Genomic DNA, 22,601 nt, shown 5'->3' on the forward strand with positions numbered 1-22,601 from the left:
GTAACTGACAATCAGTAAGTTTGAAACATCAGTTTAAGATTATAAGTTAATTTAACTATATTATCATTAAACCAATTCGAGCTTAAATTGTGCCATCTCCATATTAAAAAAAAATTTATCGACTAAACTTTAGTATTATCAACAGTTGAACCAATCGTGTATCCAATTACGGTTTGAGTCATCATTAATAAGAGATTTTTTTTTTGTCTGCGACTTGTTATTTCGCACAATCAGTGATTTAATTGCATTTATCTTTCATATATAATTGTAATAACAATAGTGATTATAATTATAATAATTATATAAATATAATAATATAATACTATAAATATAGAATGGGTCAAATACTTTCAGCTCCTATAACTGAGAAACATTCAGAACAAGGTCAAGATAAATATCTTGTATATGCCTTATCATGTATGCAAGGTTGGAGAATGTCTATGGAAGATGCTCATGCTACGGTATTAAATTTAAATACTTATAAACCAACTAATGGATCTTCAATTAAATTTAATTCTTCAAATAATGATAATGAAGATGAAGATGAACAAGATGGAGAAGATGAAACTCAAATAGATGATGAACCTCCATCAACTATTCATTCTAATTCTAATTCAATTTCTAATACTACTGATTCAAATCAAATAAATAATAATAATAATACTAATACTAATAATAATGATGATGATGAACATATTGCATTCTTTGGTGTATATGATGGTCATGGAGGAGAAAAAGCTGCTATATTTGCTGGAGAGAATCTTCATCAAATCATTAAAGAAACTGAAGCTTATGGTGAAAAGGATTATATTAATGCTTTAAAGCATGGATTTTTAAATTGTGATCAAAGTATTTTAAAAGATTTTAGATTTGATGATGATAGTGGATGTGCTGCTACATCTGTTATAATTACTCCTAATACTATTTATTGTGGTAATGCCGGAGATTCAAGAACTATTATGTCAATTAATGGATTTGCTAAAGCATTATCATTTGATCATAAACCTTCAAATGAAGGTGAAAAGGCTCGTATTCGTAATGCCGGAGGATTTGTTGATATGGGTAGAGTTAATGGTAATTTAGCTTTATCAAGAGGTATAGCTGATTTTGAATTTAAAAAGAATATAGATTTACCAGCTGAAGAACAAATAGTTACTGCATTACCTGATGTTTTATCTCATAATATTAATTATGATACAGATGAATTTTTGATTCTTGCATGTGATGGGATTTGGGATTGTTTATCACTGCAAAGAGCAGTTGAATGTGTAAGACGAGGTATTTATGAAAGGAAATCATTAACTCAAATTTGTGAAGAAATTATGGAATTATGTTGTGCACCAACAAGTGATGGATCAGGAATTGGATGTGATAATATGTCAATTTCAATTGTAGTTTTATTAGATTATAAGAATAATGAAACTTTAGATCAATGGTATGATAAAGTTATTTCAAGAATTGAAAAACTTGAGAATAATGATAATAATATTAATAATCATAATCTTACATTTAAATATGGACCAATATCTCCACCTTATGAACAAATATATAAGGAAATGTATGGAGAAATATATGAAATTGGACAACATGGATCAAATCAAAATGGTAATAATAGAGGTAATCTTGGAGGTCAAAATATTGGTCAACCATTTTCAATTAGTAATAATATATTTGGTACAAGATCATCATTTCATAGTATTGATGATGATTCACTTCATGATGATGATGATGAAGATGAAGATGAACTCTCAGGAAGAGTACCACCATCATTACAAAAATTAATTGCTTCAAATGCTATAACTAATGAAAATGGAGTAATATATTTAGATACAAATTCAGCTCAATCTATATTACAACACTTTGGAATGGCTGAAGAATCTCCTTCTACTACTACTACATCTATTGAAGAAGAGGATGAAGAAGATGAAGATGAAGATGATGAAGATGATGATGTCCATCAGAAACATATCGAAGAAGAAGAGGATGATGAAGATGATGAAGATGATGATGAGGATCTTGAATAAAAGTCAAAGTCAAAGTCGAAGTCAAAGTCAAAGTCAAAGTAAAAGTACTAATCACTAATCACTAATCACTAATCACTAATCCTCGTCCAGCATTACCTCATTATAAATTAAGATTTCAATTCATTACATATTCTTATACTACTTGATCTTTAGAATTTATATATTTTGCTTTACTCATCCATTTCATTCCCATTATTATTTTTATATTATATCTATCTTTTTACCTCTGTTATTATTAGCTACACTAATTTATACTTATTATATTATTTCATATAACTTACTTTAACTTTAACTTTAACCTTAACTTTCATGATCGTCATTAATAATTCATTTTTCAATAATAATTGTTAATATATATTCTTGTATTCTTTCGAAACATGGTGACTATAAGTAAAAAAAAACAGTTCTATAAAGTTATAATTATATATGGGCGGATCATTAATATTAAAGATATTAATTTAAAACTAATTAATGGCGTCTTTTAAAGTCATTCAATGTCTTGTCTAGACATATCTCTTTTTTTTTTTTGGGTTTTTCAATTTTCTGGTTTTGTTAATAGGAATGAATAATAAATGAATTAATTAAAAAAATTCATCCATCTCATTCTCGTTAAAAATACATTAATAAAATAATTTCTGATTATATTCATTTAATATGATGATACTTCAATAAAGAAGTATCTCTATTTTATCATGTCTCATTCATTTAAATAATATTCATTAATAGCACTACGTTTGTAAGTTTTGACATTAAATCATTTCACTGGACATAAGGTCATTTAATTAATATATGATTCATCTATTTTGGTCCCCAAATTCCTGAACTAGTATTATTGGTAGAACTTGTATCAAAATTTCCACTAGCTGAAGTAGATGGACCCAAATTTAATCCACTAAATTTACCGAGTGGATCACTAAAATCATCTAATCCATTTGAATTAGCTTGTTGTAAAGAAGTAAAACTACCACTATGTTGGAATGGTTGGAATGGTGTTGATGGTTGACTTGGATGATTTTGTTGATTCTGATTCTGATTTTGATTTGAATGGTGTTGATGTTGATTCTGATTTTGATGTTGATGTTGTTGAGATTGCAGCTGACTTAAAGAAATTGGTTGGTTGAGATGATGAGAATGGGTTTGTGATTGATGTTGTTGGTGTAAAATATGGCTATGATGTTGAGGAGTTGGAGAATTGGTAACTGATTGAGAATTTGCTGCTTGATTAGAATTATGTTGAAGTTGTGATTGTTGATTTGAATAAATATTGTTACTTCCTAAAGGTGGGGTTGATCTAACATCAACATAAGATCTATTATTTGAAGATCTTAATAATGCGGCTGCACTAGAGGAAATCATAGTGGGTGTGACAACAGGTGGAGCAATTTGATTATTACTACTTAAACCTGAACCTGTACCAACAGAATTACCACCAGTAGTCTGTTGATATAAACCAAATTGGGAATAACTTCTAGATTGAAGTTGAATAGACTGTGGTTGTTGAGATTGCTGTTGGGATTGCTGTTGTTGTTGTTGAGAATATTGTGGGAAATTTGATTGAGTTGGAGTTCCCGTTTGTTGCCTGAGTCTTGGTAAAGGAATTGAACTTTGACTTTGAGATCTGAGTAATTCAGGATGAATTGGAGCATTATTTGGAATACCTGAACCGGTAGGAGTATTTACTAATTGACCCAATTGATTTAAATTCATCATTGATGATGAATGTGAAGGTCCTAAACCTTGTTGTTGCAGTTGTTGCAGAGATTGTTGTTGCAGTTGAGGTGAAGCAAATGTATTTGATTGTTGAGGAATATAACCTGGTTTTCTACGAATTATCACAAGTCCATTATCGAATAATTCCAATAAACTTAAAAAGTTACATAAAATTGATAATACTTTTCTTTGATTCATATTTAAATTAACAGGAGCAATTGCTAATTCAAAAACTGATTTAACTGGATCATCTCTATAAAGAATTAATTGGGTGTATAAATCTAAAGTTTCAGGATCATTAAAATTTAATTCTAAAGGTGGAGTTGGAATAAAAGCACTAGTATTTGATGGGAAACTAAAGAATAATCTTTCAGTATTTGAATTAGATATACCATTAACACTTAAATTTTTTGTAGCTGCAGTAGTTGATGCTGCAGATAATAAAGATGCTAATGATGCATTTGAAGCAGAACGATGTTGTTCTTCTAATTGACCTCTTTTTTCACGTTTTTCTCTTTCAATTCGTTCTCTTTCTTGAACTGGTAACATTTTTTTATATTCAACTCTTAATTTACGACCTCCAATTTCTCTACCATTTAATTGATTAACAACTAAAGATGTTTCATCAGTTGAAGTAAAATTTGCAAATGCTAAACCTCGGAAAACTCCATTATCAAAATGATAATTAAATGCATAAGGAATTGGTAAATTTAATTTAGTCATTACATCTAATAATTGTTCCTTTTTAATAGCAAATGGAATATTTTTAATTACTATAGCAGTTGGAATTACATCATCATCTTCATCATCAGCATCAATATCAGTTTCATCACCATTTTGATTGGTATTATTAATTTGTACATTTTGACTTGATTGAGATGCAGATCTACCACCAGAACTTGAAGGATTTGATGAATTACCAGTAGATTGTGAAACTTGTTGTTTTGAATCTAATTGTTGTTGTTGTTGTTCAACCCATGGAGCAACATTAGTTGCATTTGATTGATTTTGTAACCAAGAACTTTGTAAATTAAGGTTATTTCTTGAACCAATAGATAATCTTTGATTGGTTAATTGAGGAGTTGTATTACCATTACTTCCTGGATTATTATTACTATTTGATCCACTAGTTCCACCTGGGACACCTCCACCAGGTGCTCCTCCACCATAATTTGATGAAGAATAACCAGAAGTTGAAGATAATGATGATAATGACGGGCGACGTTGCATTACTGGATCCAACTGATTTGGAGTTGCTGATAAATTCCTTAAATCCATTCTTTTTATAAAATTGGATTAGAATTAGTAGTATTAATATATATATAAATAAATAAGCTTTAAAGGTGTATCAATGTCTAATTGAAATTTTATACAAACTCTAAGCAATGATAACAATAAATATGGGGCGGATGGATGAAAGACCGGTTGGAAGATGAGTTTGAGTTCTTGATTGATTGATTCAACTAAATAGTAACCACAAAGTATAATAAATTATTGATGTGTGTAATTTATGACGGTCAAAAAGTGATAACGGCGGGAATTGGTTAGTAATGGTAATTTTAACGCTAGAAAATCGTGAGAAAAGCGATATAATAACCAGGAATCAGTAGATAAATACTCTGAACACTTTAACTTAACCTTCCCTTAATGAAGTTAGCTAAATATTATGATATAGCTTTGAAAACCTATAAATTTGACCGTCATAATTAGACATTTCCTTCCTTTTTTTCGCCCTGCTGAAAACTAAGTGAGACAGTTGAGAATTTTTTTGTGTGGTGCGGCCCAATTTTATTGTAATTTGGGTGACAGACTCAACTCGACAGTGACACCAGTGAGAGAAATGTATACGTGTGGATTCGGGAGGAATTTTTCAGTAGTATTAATTAGTGATTATTGAGGTATAAGTTACTTAAGTTCATATATATAATAATACAATGGTAAGTATTAGTATAACATAGTATATAATACATAGTAATACATAGTATATTAGTATTATAAGTATTCTTAGTATTATTATAATCGGTCAATTACTAACTAATTATATAGTCGTCTTCATCTGCTCAAGCTCCAGGTGGTTTAAGAAGTGCTGTTAAGAGAAAGTCAACTGCTGAAAAGAAAGCTCAAAATTCAAATGCTTTACCATTATCTACAAGATCAGCTGGTGCTGGAGGTTCTTCATCAACTATGATGAAATTATTTACTGATGAAGCTCAAGGTTTAAGAGTTGATCCATTAGTTGTATTATTTTTAGCTGTTGGATTCATATTTTCAGTAATTATATTACATGTATTTGCAAAGATAACTGGTAAATTTACTTAAATTAAATTTATGAATTATAACAATTACAACTAAATTTTAATAAATCAGTGAAGCTTTAATAATCAGGGATTATTGATAGATACCTTCAATCTGACAATTTTCGATTTTATATATCATGTACTTAATTCATAACTTAACTTTTTCTTTCTAATATTTTCTAATACTACTTTTTTAAGTATTAATGTTTGTATTTTTATAATAGTTTCTTCTAATATACTATTGGTACTATCTATTTACATATCTTTTAATAAAGATTTAATGACGGCAATAGCTCCGTCTTTATGTACACTATGACTTACATCATTACCTTCTCTATCACAATTAACTGTCCATTGAAATTCTTCATGTTTGGATTCATATAATTTCTTCCAATCTAAATCATCAGTAAATCTCTTGCCTCTAGGTTCTATCTTTACTATAGGAAAATCTCTACCTACTATCAAAACCAAAGGAATACCCAATAAATTGGATTGAGCACATTTCTTTCCTAAATTATTATCACTATGATCAAGTTTGTAATCAATATCATTTTCATTTAATTGCTCATAAAGTTCATTGTAGTCTCCATCTACCGCCTCAATAGTAGTAACATGCCAAGGAGCTATTATAGCAGGCCATCTTAATCCCTTTTCATCACGATTCACTTCACCAATTGCTCCAATAATACGACTAACTCCTATACCATAACATCCCATAATTAGATCTTGACGTCCAGTTTCAGGCATGATAACTGAACATTCAAATGGACGACTGTACTTGTCACCCAAATAGAACGTATGACCAACTTCAATAGATTTGGAAGCTTTTAATTCACCTTTATTACACAGGGTACATATTTCTCCATCAATAGCTTGAACAATAGGAATATCTGTTAAAGTTGTAAAGGAAGCTCTACTAAGAAAAAGTATTGGGAACTCAGGTAGTTCTGATCGAGATGATAATCTAGAATCCATTATTCTTAAAAATTTCTTACTAGGAAGGGTTTCTTGATCAGAAAAATCCTCTAATAATTCCTCCTCCAGAATATCGGAATCTAAATCAATATCTACTTCATTCTTAATAAAGTTAGTATCTAAAACTCTACCTCTAGGATAATAAGCACAAACTAAAGTTGAGTGATCGGTAGTTCGGAAATATTTGACGTCCACTGGATGAAATTGATTTATAGGTTTTGCATATGATAATGTCTTTTCTATATTGGATGTAGAATGACAATGATTACATTCAAATATCGTATCTTCTCCAGTCACATCTAAATAATGCCATTCATGACTTAAGGTACCCCCGATATCCCCACTATCAGCTTCAGCTTTAACATAAGGCAATCTTAAATCATCAAATATCTTTTCATAAGCTCCAAATACTGAATGATAAGTATTCATCGCTGCCTCTTCACTCAAATCAAATGAATATCCATCCTTCATTAGAAATTCCTTACCTCTTAACAATCCACCTCTTGGTCTCTTTTCATTTCTATATTTATTACCAATCTGATAAAAAAGTAAAGGAAACTGTTTATAACTACTTGTTGTTTTCTTCACTAAAGCAGTGATCTCTTCTTCTGACGTTGGTGATAATAGAAACTTAGAATCTACACTAAATAATTCTTTATTGGTATCTAATCGTCCCGACACTTTCCAGAGTGCTGTATCAGTCAACAGTGAAAGTTCAATTTCTTCAAATCCGATTTCATCCATATGTTTTCTAATAATAGTTTCAATCTTATTTCTCATCTGTAATCCCAATGGTAACCAATGTACGAGTCCCGAATGAGGATAATAGATTAAATTTAATTTAGCGAGTAATTCTTTAGTTCCAAAACCCTTTGTTCTCTCATTGTTCCCCCAGTATAGTGAAGGTATCTTCTTAATATGGATAAATCTTCGAAATATCCTCATTTTGACCTTATATCGTACTATAGTATATATATAGTATACATATTGTATATATGAATCCTGAAAATTTTTAGTGGGGTCAAAAATTTCTATAGGCTATCTGCAGGCCAATGTTTGTCGTGATTATAATGTCGTATCAAGCTACTACTACTGATACTATTCTTATACCTTTTATATTCCCTCATATCAATTATATGTGTATCGTAACGATACACTACTTGTCGATTTCATCTAACTATTTAAGTAGGTGGGTTTTTCCTCCTTTATGAAATAGTTATGTTTTTATACTCTATACACTATCAACTATACTACCAGTCCACAATCAATTCTAAAGTTCTATACTATTTGGTCAAATCAACTACCATAACCAACCCCTTCCGTAGAGTAACTGTTAACTTACTCAACCTCTGTCATCACTCTTGTTACAAAACCTAAACCCCATATTCTTCATTCTCACTATTAATATTAGTCTTCTCATTAGAGACATTAAGTGCGACATGTTAGCAGAGATTTTGCAGTCTTTATTTATTGTACTTATATAGAGAGAAACAAAATACTAAAAATGAATCAATAATAGACTTATACATTATTTAAAGAGATTAGAGATTTTGGCACTGTAATCTTTGTAAAGATCATCTCCATAAGCCTTCAAATTATTAACTGAATTAGTTAAATCTTGTTTGGCTCTGGATAACTTTTGTTCTCTATTAGGAGAATCTGGTTGTAAATCAGCTACTAAGTTATCAAAATTCTTTTTAGCAATTTCATATTGTTCAATGGCTCTTTGTTTTTCCTTATCAAAACGTTCTCCAAGTTGTTTTTTAGTATTTTCATAATTCTTTGATAATTCATCTTGCTTAGAAGTACCCCAGTTTAACCAATCCTTCTTGGACTTTTCCAATTCAGCTTCAACTTTATCAGTCTTACTTCCAAACCAATCTTCAAACCACCCTTTGGATTTTTCGACTTGTTGGGTTACTTCTTCTCTAGTTTCATTAGCTTTGGATGTAGCTGATTCTCCAATACTATTAATTGCATCAATGTATTTTCCAACTGCTTTAACAAGAATATTCTTATCCTCATCAATATCCTTTACAGCTTTATCATAAGAAGCTTGAATATCTTCACGTACAGCTTTGATTTCTTTATATAATCTAGAATCCTTAGCTTCAGTCAATTCTTGTTTGGAATTTTTAATCTCTTTTGTCAATTTATTATTCAAATCCTGAGCTGGTTGAACAATTTGATTATGGGCTTTGTCTTGAAATTTGTTCAATTCTTGTTTAATTTCATTTCTTTGTTGCCTAGGAATAATTGGTTGAACATTTTGATCATACCAATAGGCGCCTCCTGCAATTGCGACAGTTGCTAATAAATATCTAGTAGATGACATTACGATTAAACCCCAGATAAATAAAGAGTTTATTGTTCTATAGGCTTAAGAATAATGAGAAAAGAATAAATTAAGAATAATTAATATATATAACTATAAATTTCAAACATACTCAATTACTGACTGTATATGGAAGGGGAGGGGCAATCTTAGCTCTACGTGAAATAGAGAATGTATGCAAAAAATCGAAAACGATCATTCATATTATTGCTCAGAGGGTCATTTCTACACCGCACTTGTACAACAGTTGCTACTTGACTATTATGTATTATAAATATATAACGTTCATATAAAAATTGGAATTGATCCAGTCGATGTCCAATCTCTTCCGACCAACCAGTTGCTCGCTGAACATTCATCTACTAATAGCTTGAGGTATTTGAATTACACACTTTGTTGCTACTCTTATTTCCTAAAACAGCAATCCGGGCCCACGAGTAGTGCCTCACCTAGAGAAAACACCACTGCCGCAATACATAACTCACATTACTAGTATTGCTACGGTATGTAAAGAGTCCTTTCCTTTTGTGAGTTTATACTGAGTTTATACTGAGTTTACACTGTTTCCAATGAATCTACTGAAGATTGTCTAGAGAATTCTGAATCGGATTTTTCAGAGCCTTCTTGTTTATGTTTCAAATTAAACTTTTTGTATGAAAACTTGTAATCTGTAGTGAAAATTATACTTAATGACATTAAAGTAGATGCTAATACGAATGCTTCAAAGATCATTGATATTATATCTAACACATATTGATCAGTTGCAATAACCAGATGCAACAAAACATATGCCATGGTATTCGTCGCCATCGTGATAAAGGCAATTGGTCCTGCCGATTTCTTCTGGAATCCACATGCACCTACGAAGATAATAACACTGAGAATAAAATATAACTGAAGCAATTTGTCATCTATTTTATCACCTTCAAAAACCCAATACTCTGGATTATTTGGAAATCGTTCCGAGCCAGTCATTAGTCCACCTAAGAAAATTGCAGATATACTCGAAAGATTAGCCATTAGAGCGATACCTACTCTGGTGAACGATCTCAATTCTGAGTTGACTGATGCAGCGATACTTCCTATAACAATGACTGCACCTATAGACCACAGAGTAGCTTGAGGTACAACTTGAACATACTTCTCTTCTCTGATATCACTAGCTAAAGCAATCCGCAAGAGCGCAGTGGCTGCTAAAACAAAACCTGATAATTGCATATCTTGGTAGACAAGGCGTCAAGCAAGGTATCAAGCAAGGTATCAAGCAAGGTGTCAAGGGATGTATTAAGCAAGTTGCTAAGCAGGTTGTTAAGCAAGTGGTTACTCAAGGGTATCTACGAAGTTTTCTTTCAATAACTTTAATTAAAGTTATGACGAACCAATGCAATAGAGCACCTTATTTTCATTAATTAAATCACGTGCATTTTAATTCAGCCGCCTTAAAGAAGACTTTGGTAGTTTTACACCAACCTTAATATTTAAATGTACATTAGCAACTGTCTTACAATAAACTTTTATATTTAATTAAGGTTATAGCCAATCAGTGTTATTAAGTCGCGTGCCTTTTAATTCAACCGCCTTATAGAAAACTTCGGTATTGTACATCAAAAGCTTCTTAGTGTTCCTTAGCTAACTATGGGTCTAAAATCGTAATATGACTATGAATCATATTATTGTTTTAAGTATCTACATATTGAACATTTTGTGATTCATACATGTAAGGGCATACGTATTATAATAAAGTTTTTCGGATAATTTAGGAGGAATTTATTCCTTCTTCGGAAGTTGGCTTCTGAATCGAGGCTTCAACGGCTTTTAGGTGCCGCTTAAGTAGAATAACCTAAACATTGCCGTGTCCAGTACGATGTTGCCTGTTCATAGATAATCATCAAGACAAGCCAATTGAGACAACTAATAATCCGTAATAGCACTGTTATCGTAATAGCGCTGTTATAGATTGGTTGTGTTACTTATAGCGTTCTATATTGGTACATACTACAAACAGTAAGCGTAACTATACAAATGCACCCATAAACAAGAAGATAAACCCAAAGCTGTGAAAGCTCACGCTCGTCAATTAGATAACTGACGCGATCATTCGGTAATTAATTTCCAGATGATCAAATAGGCTCACTTTTGTCTTATTTTTTGCATCTTTTCTTTTTTTCCGTGTGCTGCGGTTGCATCGCACCATCACCTTTTGCCAAATGTCTCATCTCATCTAAGGCACTTTCCTTTATAGGAATAAGGATTCCGATATTGTCCTACATCGAAGGGCTTAAACGACAAGGATACGGTTAAACTATGGAAATGTAGCGAAAAAACAATATTCCTTATTTTATAATTGATGCACTTGACACAATGCTTGAGGCGCAAAATGTTGCGTATGGTGATTAATTGATCCCTATGCGTTTCTTGTCCTTGTCTAATCTTACGACTCATTTTCTATGTTTAGTATCCTTTAGAGATGAGTCGTATTCGTGTTCTTTATGTTGATTAATTGTAAATGTATATAAATAGCTTCTTATTCCTTCTCTGTCTTCATTCACCATCTCTTACATTTATTTATTTCTTTATCATTATAGACTTATACATTCTACACTACACTACACTGCACATTATAAAATGCTTTATTCTCAATCATTTCAAGGACCAATATTGAGAAACTTCATTAGAACTCTCGCTTATACTGCCTACAGAAACCCACAAACTTTTTCCAATGGTTCTAAGATACTATTGTCCATTGGAGCTTATTCTGCTGCTACATTATCTGTTGCAAAATTAGTTCAAAGAAAGAATATTAGTTATATTTTTAGACAATTAGGTGAAAAATGATCGAAATTACCTTACATTATTTATTCACTAAATGTCATTTTTTTTATTTCAATTTCAGTTTCAGTTTCAATTATTCCTGAAGGAATTTTTAGTTTGGTTTACATTATTTTCATTACACTATAAATTTTTATATTTGGTTTTCATTGACAATAAGTACTTTTGAAAGTACATAAGGAGTCCGGTATTCTCTATTTTAGTCAACCTATTTTTTATAGAACAATATATACATTTTAATACATACTGTATAAAAATTTGTTTTACAAAACTTGCTTTAATCCTTGTCCAGGAACTCTTCTCCAATATCTATGAACATCACCATATAATAATTCTCTACTTAATCGCCATACTTGTAGTAAAGTATCCTTTTTGGGTAAGAATTCCGGAAAGACGACTTTAATAAGATTATCATGATTTGTATTATTTCGAATAATCTCCTTACCATTGCCATTATAAGTTTTAGTTAATATACAAAGATAGAATATTACTTGTCCATAATTATGAAATCCTTCATGGATGACTAAATCAATGGTATTTTTCAAAGGTATAAAATGATTGGTTTGATTTTGAATGAGTTTCCAACTCTTAACACTTTGTAATTGTAATCCTATACCTTTCATTACAATTAATGTATCTTGTGGTTCTTGCTTTAATAATACCAAAGCTAATAGGATAATTAAACCTCCCAATGTGAACACATCAGAGTTCGAAATGGTTAAGTGATTCCATGGTAATATTTGATTCTGATACATAAACCCACCCGCTACACTTATCAAAAGTACAATCAAGTGAAGTCTATATTTAACTATCCAACTGGCACGTCTATTACGAATAGTAAACTTAACCAGATTTAAAGATGCCACTTGAAATGGATCATCAATGTTAACTTTTGGGGTTGTATGTAATACATAGTCTTTAACACCACTGCTGCCCATAGTATTAAGTTTGGTAGTAGTAGGATTCGTAGGGCTTGAACGCATTGGTGAATTATCGTTAGTTGTAGTTATATTAGTTGTCATTGAGATTAAGATTTGATAAAGTTACATATAGATCATTTTGTAAGTCTATGACAGTATGGTATAAGTATACGATGCTATGAAATATGAGAGGAGATGTAAGGATATATATAGGATTCTAAATCAGGATATGTTTCCGTTTCCGTTTCTGTTTTCTAAGCTTAAATTTTCACATTTGACTCGGTCTGAGTCTGTTCTGAGTCTGTTCTGAGTCAGAGTCTTACACGTGATATTTCGTATATTTTTTATCATGTTGCATTAAGACGCAACTTTGTCGTTAAATCAGAAAAAAATATGCGCGCTACCACACACTCTAATAATAATATATATATCTCAAGAGTTGAACCTCTAAACAGTCTCTATATCCTCTCGTTGCTTCTTAACATCATCAATAGACCCCACCACCATTTCATTCTTTCTTAATTCCTTCAATTTCTCAGCTCTGGTCATCGTCTTAGCTCCCGTTCTAATTTCAATTTCTCTTCTTCTACTGGCTTCAGCATCTTCTTGCATGGCTCTTTCCCGTTCAGCACTAATGAGAGTTAATTCCTTTTCATGCTGTAATCTGACTTGTTTCAATTCTTCATTATAGGCATCCAATGTCTTGATTTGCTTATTAGTTTCAGCACAATAACGTTCGAAATCCGCCGGCAATTTCCTTCTTAATGCCATTTCAATGATCTCAGGATACTTCTTTTCCTCCAAATTGAACTTCAGCTTAATCTGTCGGCGAGTTCGGTGAGGAAACAATTGACTAATTAAGGAAAAGTCCGTTCCAAACATACTTAATGCTTCATAGAATTGATTAACTTCTTGACTACTCCATCGGTCCGTATGCCTTCTCTTGGAGTATGATGAAGAGGTGATAGGATTCTCAAAAGGGTTCGACTCTTCTCGAATGAGATTGCTGTGTGATGTCAGCTGGTGTCTATCTACCAAAGTCGAGCTTTGATCAAAAGTGATCTGGTCCCCATGCATTTTCAACTGGAGGTTATTGGCCGCTGGGCGATCAAAGTCATCCATGTCGAGGAGACTGTTGATGTTGGTATTCTTAGTGGCCTGGAGCTGTTCTACTTCGCCTAATAACTCACCCGAGGCTTCTTCTAGCGAGATCCGGTCATTACGGGCCTTCTCTCTCGCCTGTCTTCTTTGGTTCTTCTTCTCCTCTATCTTCTTTTCTGCTTCTCTTACCAACTCAAAGTTCGAGCTTGGCTTCCCGATCGGTAAGAAGGGTTTACATAAATCCGCCATAGTCATGGCATTTACGTCAAACTCCACTTTGGCATATAGTTCGGCATCTTTATCGTCAACTTTAGTTAATGGTAATTGGTGGATACCTGTGATGACGGTTGATAACTCCGCCGGTGCCTCGGGTATAAGTTCCGCAGGCATGTCTTCGGGCTTGAGTTGCACTCCTGGTCTTAAGTACTTTCTCAACCTCTTCGTATGGGGATCAACCCCTATAACGTAGATGGAGGAATCGAATGGTTCAGTCTGGTCCTTGTGAAGGATGGCTGAATCATCGGCTTCTTCTTTCTTATTCTCTTTCTCACTAGAATCATCGGGAGTAGCCGAAGATGGAACAGGTACAGGTACAGTAACAGTTACTGGAGCAGGGCTAGTGGTTGAACCACGTGAAGCAACAGGTCCAGACACAGGTACACCACTACCACTACCACTGGTATTGGATATCACTAATGATGGTCTCTTTATTGATCCACGACCCGTAGCCACCAGTGATCTTCTACGTTTAACAGTCTTACCAACCGGTATACCGATCTTAGCTGGAGTATGGGAATTGGTTACTTCTGATTCTTCAGGGATCGTGGATCTGACCAGAATCGAACCGGATCTACTACGAATCACCGTAGGCGTTATACCGGATAATCTTCTTTGAGGCACAAGCGAATGTTGTCTTTCCCGTTCGGGTACAGGCAATTTGAATACCTCTTCATCGGAATGGTCCTTCTCCTTTTCATCGAGATTAGATTCTACTGATGAACTGGGAGTCGCCATTTTGGACGAGTCCTTTGGATCAACGATCTCTTCCTCTACTCGGGCAGTACTTGGCACACTCTTCTTATCTGAGCCACTGGATTTGGCTCGAAGGGTGAAATTAAAAGCGGGAGCCTTTGACACTTGACTCGAGACTGGGGTTACGATTTCAGCAACTTTCTCTACTTTCTCTTCACCTATGGCGATGTCTATGTGTTTATCATCAAATGCATTCAATTCCTCATTGTTATCATTATCATTATCATTGGCCTTATCTTCACCTTCCTCATCCTCATCTCCATCTCGAACCTCCTTTTCTGCTTGTGTGGCGGGAGGTGTTGCCGGAACGGGTGTTGCCGAGCCCTGCTTTCTCCTTATAGGTTTACTCTTGAATCTCGGCTTGAACTGGGTGGACTTCTTGACTACACTACTCATGACTGTCTATGCTTGTGGTCCGTGATTTTGTAAGTGATTGTAATGTTTACTTCATCGGTATAGTCCTTTATTTTTTTTTTTTTGCGCAAAAAAATGTATCTAGCCATCGGGATTACTATATTTTTATGCTACCACGGATTAATTCAACCGATGCTGTCAAAGTTGCGCTATGAATGGAACTCCAGTACCTCTGATAACTGGATCCTCAGTTTACGTTACCTTAAACATTACGGAGGAATTATTGCCTCATCCAGTAATGGATCCTTAACCGCTTACCTGATAGACCAGTTAAGTTCGACTCCAATTATCCTGATACCCCAGGCTCATGAATCAAGTATTAATGCTTTAATTACTATAGATGAACATACAGTGGGTTCATGTTCAACTGACGGAGTTAAGCTCTATGACTTGAGAAGTTGCAAAAATGTCGTAACTTTATCTAACCCTAACAATTCTACCTTCTTATCATTAGATTACTCCAATAATTTGTTAGCTGGTGGTACGGAATTGGTAGGTGTAGATGCGGAGTTGCACGTGTGGGATGTTAGAAACTCCAATCAAGTGGTCAAGTCATTTGTTGACTCTCATCATGATGATATCACTACCATACAATTCCATCCGACTCTCTCACAATATCTCATGTCAGGATCTACCGATGGATATGTCAATGTGTATGACTTGACTCAACCCGATGAGGATGAAGCATTGCATCAAGTGATTAACTACGAGTCTGTCCATTCATGCTACTTTACTAGAGAAAGACGTATTGGTATCTTATCACATATGGAGACTCTCAGTTTCTATGAGTTGAACGATACCAATTATGAAGAGAATGTTGAACCAGAGCCTACTGATTTGGGAGACGTCCGCTTAGTATGGCCTGACTGTGAGTATGTAGTAGATATCAGACCATACAATGGTTACGTGGCATATGGAGCTAACTCCAAACTGAAGTTATCTTTGTTACCATTTAATCCCGTCAATGAAGCCTTTGACACCAACAATGTGATTGATTTCCCAGGAGCTCATGGCGAAGAAGTCGTAAGAGATATTTTGACAATACCGAACAGTAATTCTATTGTTACAGGTGGGGAAGATGGCATAATCCGACTTTGGGCCCTACCAGTCGAGTTCCCAAGCTATGAGACTGGACAAGCACAACCAGTGCAACTTGAAGTTGCTAAGGAAGAGAAGGAAGAGAAGAAAGACAAGAAAGAGAAGAAGCACAAGCATAAGCACAAAGATAAACACAAGCATAAGGACAAGAAGTCCAAACGGTTCAAGCCGTACTAGATACTATGTATTATATACAAAAACATTAGCTAGTAAATATTATATACTTAGAAACGTCTAATGATATCATCAATGACTTGTTGAGTTGAAGAAGAACCTCCTAAATCAGGAGTCTTAATCTTATCTTCCTTCAAATTAGCATCTACAGCTTCATAGATCTTAGCAGCAGCTTCCTTGTAGCCCATGAATTCCAACATTAAGGCAGTAGATCTAATAGTAGCAATAGGATTAGAGATACCTTGACCAGCAATATCAGGAGCAGATCCATGACATGGTTCACCAATAGCAAAATTATCACCAACATTAGCAGATGGAACAAGACCTAATGAACCGACCAAAGCAGCAGCTCCATCACTTAAGATATCACCATACAAGTTAGGAGCCACAACTACATCAAAGATTTCTGGTTCTCTAAACATACGATATACCATAGAATCAACAATTTGTTCTTTATATTCGATATTTCCATAGAGTTCATGATTAGCATCGAATACTCTACGACATACCTCTCTAAATAACCCATCAGATTGTGATAAAACATTAGATTTATGAGTTACAGTTACTGATGGCTTACTATGTAATTGTTTAGTACCAGGACTAGCATCTCTGATAGCTTGTCTAGATAAGGCAATATCATAAGCCATAGTGGAGATCTTAGTGGTGGCAGGTTCAGTAATTCTTTTAATGGCTTCAGCAACAGTATAACCTTCTTCAGTCTTATAAGTTCTTTCCTCTTTGATATATAAATCTTCAGTATTCTCTCTAACAATAACCATATCAACAGGTCTACCAATTCCTTCAACGGACTTAACAGGACGCACATTAGCGTATAATCCCAACTTCTTTCTTAAGGCAACAATTGGTGATGAGTAACCTTCAACTTTAACGGTAGGAGATGATACAGCTCCGAATAAGGCACCATCACAGGATTCTTTTAAAGTCTTAACAGTTTCATCGGGTAAAGCAGTTCCAGTTTTTTGAAACAATTCATATCCGGCCTGTAAGTCAATGAATTCAAATTGTAAATCAAACTTAGCAGGTAAGTTTTCCAAGACTGCTTTACCGGCCGGAATTACTTCACGGCCAATCCCGTCACCGGGGATCAATCCGATCTTCAAGGTCTTATAAGCTGGAGAGGTGGTAGAAAAGGCACGACGAATGGTGGCACGAGCTGATAACATGCTAGCGGCAATTGATACTTAATGAAGAAGTTATTGAAGAAGTAGTGAAGAAATTATTGAAAGTTAATGAAGAATTTACTGGGAGTTGGTGAAAAATTTCATGGAGGTGAGCTCGGCTTTGTGGTCTGGGGCAATCAGTTGATCGGTGGTGAGTCATGTCACGTGTGATTGCCGTGCCGTAGTCGGTAGTTATCATGAGGTGCGACCGGTAAGTATTGGTCGGATGTTGGATGTGTAGCGGTCGAATGTCAATACACTAATAAATATATCAGTAAACCATTAATTATTAATTATCTATTTACAGTATTTACAAGACTATGTAGAAATGACCTAATTGTCTTCAGCTCCCTTGACAAGACCGACTTTGGCAGGTCTCAATACTCGAGAGTTCAAAGTATATCCGGTTTGTTGAACATGGAAAACAGTACCTGGTTCTTTATCTGGTTGAGGTACTTGGAAAGTAGCTTCATGTTGATTTGGATCGAATGGTTTTCCGATTGGATCAATCTTTTCAATACCATGCTTGTTCAATGTCTTTTCAAAAACGTGTCTGGTCATATTAACACCTTCGTATAAGCTCTTAACATCTTCATTGGCCTTTAAGGTGTCTTCCTTAACGGACTCTAAAGCTAAACTGAAGTTGTCGAGAGATTCCAATAAATCTTTAGCAAACTTTTGTAAGGCAAAATCTTTAGCCTTTTGAATCTCTTTCTTGGTGGTATCTTGTAAATTACGGAAATCAGCAATGGCTCTGGCGTAGTGATTTTTCATGTTGGCTAATTCTTTGTCTTTAGCATCTAATTTGGCTTGTAACTCAGCTATTGGATCAACAGCTCCTTCACCAGCTGATTCAGCAGTATTTTCAGCACCATTTTCCTTAACTTCTTCCTTACTTTCAGATTTTTCACTAGACTCTTCACTTGCCTTGTTAGCTTCAGTAGATGCAAATCTCACCATTCTTCTAGGAAAGGTTACAGGGGCGTATCTAACTGCAGTAAGCGCAACAGGAGCAACACTACGAACTCCTACTCCGCCCACTACAGCATGTCTCATGACATTACTAATCATAGCTCTATGCATTATATATATTGACTGTTTTTACTTAATGTTAAGTAGTGGCCATTGGCTGAACAAATTTTTTATTCAATTTTACTTTTTCACTGACCTTCGAGTTGCGGCTTATGTAATGCACACAAAACACACACCCATCTAATGCTTCCCCATACGAGTTTGAGTCATTTGAGTAATATATATCTCGAAATGGTCCTTGTTCTCGATGGAGTACTCACTGGCAGTAGAACGAGTGGTGGAAGTATAATTTTCTCCAGTAACTATTTGTAGTGTATTGTTTGATGATGAATTGGCGGCTACTGGTACTTGAGGATCTTCTCCTGTGTATAAAAAGTACTTACCTCGTAGGCCTGGCAAGTCTTCATACTTTGCCTTATACTTAACACTGCCATATAGTGAGATTATTGCAAATGAATAATCATCATACTGGTGATCTCTACCTTCATCATAGATAACATCGGGCCATCCGAATTGGAACCCTTCCTTCGAGTCACTGGCAATTCTTGCCTGTTTGATTCCTGATTTCTTATTTATAGTACACCTCTTGGCTAGCACTTCTTCTATCAATATCTTCTGAATAGCCGTAGATGCCCATATACATATCTGATCTTGTGGATATCCCAAAAGTCTCATGTACTGGTAGAGTAGTACTGAATACTCTGCTTCCAGGACTTGACTTTCTGCTTCAATAGTTTGGGATCTATATTTGAAGCCTGGGTTTATCAAGATAGGTGCATTTACATTACAATAACTAGTAGTAACGTCTTGCAGTATCAGATGATCGTACACTTCTCCTCCAACAGTTACAAACCGTTTAAGACCAGACTGCTGCTGGTCTAATATGATGGAAAAGGATTCAAGTGAACCATTGAAAACAATGACATTATCGAATGTCCCGTGCAGACTGTCAGTATAGTGTAGATACTTATCATAAGATATCATAATGTTATGATGTTCATACAAGTACCTCCACACCCGATCTTCATCAGGTTTGAATGGATTAACTCGTTGAATCAATGCAATCTGATTCAACAAGTTCTCATAGTGCTTAACCACTTGTGCAAATGTTTCAAATGTCTCCAGTTCTCCCCTAAATGGATACTGGTTAAGTGTGTCTGTGCTGCCATGTTCATCAAACAACTCAATAAACTTCTTCCATCTTTCTCTAATCTGATTCTCATAGAATTGGTAGAGTCTGGAATCAGAGCCAGAACCAGAGCCAGTACTTTCTGTATGTTCAAAGTATTTTTCAATCCTTTGAGCATCTGCCTTCAACTGCTCTAAGTAACTAGTAAACTGAAACGAGTCCTTGAGCTTGAATAGATCACGTATCGAATATCTAGACACTACAGAGTCAGATGGAACGATCACTAAAGTGCGTTCGGTATTCGTTGATGCCAAAAAGTCTTGTACAAAATTACTAAAATTCGATTCTCGACTCCAAGGTAACGCTATAATACTTGAACCTAGTACATCCTGTAAAGTGATAACAAAATTAGTTGACTCCAATTTCCTTCTTTTGGCCACATTATCATCTTCATCCATTTGAGATGGTTGAGTATGAGTTGGGGGATTCAATAAAGAAACCCTTAAATTGTAGAAGAAGTCATCTGGCAAAGTGTGCAGTCTGTTGGTAATACGTACAACCTCTTCAATTTTGCGAGAGTACGGCAATGTAATGATGTATCCAACTCTATCTTCAAACAGCTTATCAGTAATGGCAGTCTCCACTACTAGTTCTCTATCCCACGACTTAATGGAACATAAGATTACTGAATTTAACCCATACTCTTTCAATGCCTTATTAGAACTATGAGGATTAGGCTTGATCAATTCCACTAAAAGAACATATTTCAGCGGATACTCAGGCGCTTTGGTATTAGTCTTGACTTCAAAGTAGTTAGGGCTCTTGTATTTGATACTGTTCACTTTATGAAAGTACTTGCTCTTGCCTTTTATGGTTCCATTGGTATCTATTTTCAATCGGTCAAACACTTGTCCAATGTGTTTTGATATATCAAAATTCACAGTATCGAGTAGATTCATAGTGATTCGTCTAGTCAACTCATAATAAGACGAATCATGAGTAAAAATAATTGGATACAAAGGATCTCCTCTCTTATTTTCATGGCTATTAAACCTCCATGATATGGGGAAATACTGAAGAATTTGATTCTGATGTTCTACAATTGACTTAGTTGCAAATACAGATGAAGCAATAGTTGTAGCTAGAACTTTTAATCGCAATTCTGCAGGCACAATGTGTAGATTTGTATAAACCTTGTCTAGTGATGTCAAATGATCTTCGGTATAGTTGGAGCTTAAGTAAGTAGCCAAGCTTGTTTCTGTCCAATTCCTAATGGAAGGGGATAGTATAAGTTGTGTATCAACAGTCCTGTAGTTTGATAAACCTACCTGAAGTTCAGTGAAGCTTCTCGAATAATATATATCATCATCATCAAGATACTCACTATCTTCGTATCGCAAATAGTAATTGAAAGCTTGCACCAACGGAGTATGCCCCTTTGTAATTATGAGTATCTCACTGATATTGGTATATAATAAAATCAGCACTAGGCTGTTTCCTCGAGTTCTGTCCACAGCAATAGTCAATACTCGAAGCAACTGGTTTTGTAATGAGTCAAAGGTATCACCGACTTGTGTATTCTGTTGAATACTTCGCAGTACAAAGGCAACCAACATTCTATAAAGCCATACATGCTGCAATTTTGCCAAGGTACTGGTATACTGAGTGTCAGCTCCTGACTCAGACCCTGTCAATTCCAATTTCTTTACATAATCTACCACTTCACTAGCAAAAGATATTCTAAACAACGGTACCACTAATTTCTGGACTACATCATTATCCCAGTAATGAATAAGCAAAATACGCATAAACTCAAATGCACGAACCACCTCTTTATCCAACTGAGGCTCACCTACACTCAACGTAAGACTCAATAACCGTTCTACAAGTGCCTCAGCAGGCTCACTACGAAGAACGGTCTCTACTAATAATGGCTTTTGCTTCTTTCTCCTCCAATTAAGTTGAAAGTCCAAATTGACCAATGCCAACACGAGTCCCAAATGGGCACTGGAAACATCTCTATGAAAGAATTTCCACACCACAGCTTCAAAATATCCACTGGCTAAGAGAATTTCTACCAGCTCTTCCTGTAACAGTTCCAGTACCAGATTCTGCCCTATAAGGTCTACTACCTCATTAACCAACTTACTAGAAAACTTCTTAGGCGGTTTAGGGAACCACCGACCCACTAACGTCCGTATCGATATACTTACGTTCGAATCCATAACCTCTACTAATCAGAATAAGTCAATAACCATTAATTCTCCATAGTTAAGTAGTGAAAAATTAATGTATGGAGATATTGCGTGCCCATACCAAAAGAACCCCAAATATCGTGAAATTTTTTTTC

The 22,601-nt window shown here is 34.5% G+C and overlaps 12 protein-coding genes across 12 annotated transcripts; 3 read left to right on the forward strand and 9 right to left on the reverse strand. All coding sequences in view use genetic code 12, as the record gives it.

The window, feature by feature from the left end:
* The first annotated feature begins 156 nt into the window (after positions 1–156).
* On the forward strand, positions 157–2,423 carry PTC2 (type 2C protein phosphatase). The gene has a single exon (XM_064884490.1). It carries the CDS (start codon positions 336–338, stop codon positions 2,022–2,024), a length of 1,689 nt encoding a protein of 562 aa, XP_064737799.1. The 5' UTR covers positions 157–335; the 3' UTR covers positions 2,025–2,423.
* PIN4 (Pin4p) lies at positions 2,424–5,432 on the reverse strand. The gene has a single exon (XM_064884489.1). It carries the CDS (start codon positions 5,010–5,012, stop codon positions 2,823–2,825), a length of 2,190 nt encoding a protein of 729 aa, XP_064737800.1. The 5' UTR covers positions 5,013–5,432; the 3' UTR covers positions 2,424–2,822.
* A 236-nt stretch (positions 5,433–5,668) lies between these two features.
* RJT21DRAFT_5308 (Arf family guanine nucleotide exchange factor) lies at positions 5,669–6,053 on the forward strand (the record flags this gene model as incomplete). Its single annotated transcript, XM_064884951.1, has 2 exons — positions 5,669–5,671; positions 5,781–6,053. The coding sequence occupies 2 exons, from the start codon at positions 5,669–5,671 to the stop codon at positions 6,051–6,053; spliced, it is 276 nt and encodes a 91-aa protein (XP_064737801.1).
* Positions 6,054–6,286: 233 nt separating this feature from the next.
* Positions 6,287–7,951, reverse strand: PRS (putative proline--tRNA ligase; the record flags this gene model as incomplete). The annotated part of the gene is made up of 1 exon (XM_064884952.1): positions 6,287–7,951. One exon carries the CDS (start codon positions 7,949–7,951, stop codon positions 6,287–6,289), a length of 1,665 nt encoding a protein of 554 aa, XP_064737802.1.
* Positions 7,952–8,074: 123 nt separating this feature from the next.
* CSP37 (Csp37p) lies at positions 8,075–9,545 on the reverse strand. Its single transcript, XM_064884491.1, has one exon. It carries the CDS (start codon positions 9,339–9,341, stop codon positions 8,535–8,537), a length of 807 nt encoding a protein of 268 aa, XP_064737803.1. The 5' UTR covers positions 9,342–9,545; the 3' UTR covers positions 8,075–8,534.
* Positions 9,546–9,896: 351 nt separating this feature from the next.
* RJT21DRAFT_5311 (uncharacterized protein) lies at positions 9,897–10,559 on the reverse strand (the record flags this gene model as incomplete). The annotated part of the gene is made up of 1 exon (XM_064884954.1): positions 9,897–10,559. One exon carries the CDS (start codon positions 10,557–10,559, stop codon positions 9,897–9,899), a length of 663 nt encoding a protein of 220 aa, XP_064737804.1.
* A 1,880-nt stretch (positions 10,560–12,439) lies between these two features.
* RJT21DRAFT_96726 (phosphatidylinositol N-acetylglucosaminyltransferase) lies at positions 12,440–13,307 on the reverse strand (the record flags this gene model as incomplete). The annotated part of the gene is made up of 1 exon (XM_064885726.1): positions 12,440–13,307. A coding segment is annotated over exon 1 (753 nt), but the record flags the coding sequence as incomplete, so codon positions are not given.
* RJT21DRAFT_121103 (transcription factor TFIIIB subunit) lies at positions 13,308–15,659 on the reverse strand. Its single transcript, XM_064881969.1, has one exon. It carries the CDS (start codon positions 15,617–15,619, stop codon positions 13,538–13,540), a length of 2,082 nt encoding a protein of 693 aa, XP_064737806.1. The 5' UTR covers positions 15,620–15,659; the 3' UTR covers positions 13,308–13,537.
* A 79-nt stretch (positions 15,660–15,738) lies between these two features.
* Positions 15,739–16,936, forward strand: RJT21DRAFT_41909 (uncharacterized protein). The gene has a single exon (XM_064884493.1). It carries the CDS (start codon positions 15,770–15,772, stop codon positions 16,910–16,912), a length of 1,143 nt encoding a protein of 380 aa, XP_064737807.1. The 5' UTR covers positions 15,739–15,769; the 3' UTR covers positions 16,913–16,936.
* Positions 16,936–18,300, reverse strand: LYS12 (homoisocitrate dehydrogenase). The gene has a single exon (XM_064884492.1). It carries the CDS (start codon positions 18,091–18,093, stop codon positions 16,960–16,962), a length of 1,134 nt encoding a protein of 377 aa, XP_064737808.1. The 5' UTR covers positions 18,094–18,300; the 3' UTR covers positions 16,936–16,959.
* MGE1 (Mge1p) lies at positions 18,177–19,208 on the reverse strand. Its single transcript, XM_064881970.1, has one exon. It carries the CDS (start codon positions 19,171–19,173, stop codon positions 18,424–18,426), a length of 750 nt encoding a protein of 249 aa, XP_064737809.1. The 5' UTR covers positions 19,174–19,208; the 3' UTR covers positions 18,177–18,423.
* Positions 19,209–22,539, reverse strand: RJT21DRAFT_121106 (uncharacterized protein). The gene has a single exon (XM_064881971.1). The coding sequence runs from the start codon at positions 22,474–22,476 to the stop codon at positions 19,303–19,305; it is 3,174 nt and encodes a 1,057-aa protein (XP_064737810.1). The 5' UTR covers positions 22,477–22,539; the 3' UTR covers positions 19,209–19,302.
* Positions 22,540–22,601: the final 62 nt, after the last annotated feature.

This window comes from Scheffersomyces amazonensis (genome assembly GCF_036850825.1).
Source record: "Scheffersomyces amazonensis strain UFMG-HMD-26.3 chromosome Unknown RJT21scaffold_4, whole genome shotgun sequence".
NCBI lineage: Eukaryota > Fungi > Ascomycota > Pichiomycetes > Serinales > Debaryomycetaceae > Scheffersomyces > Scheffersomyces amazonensis.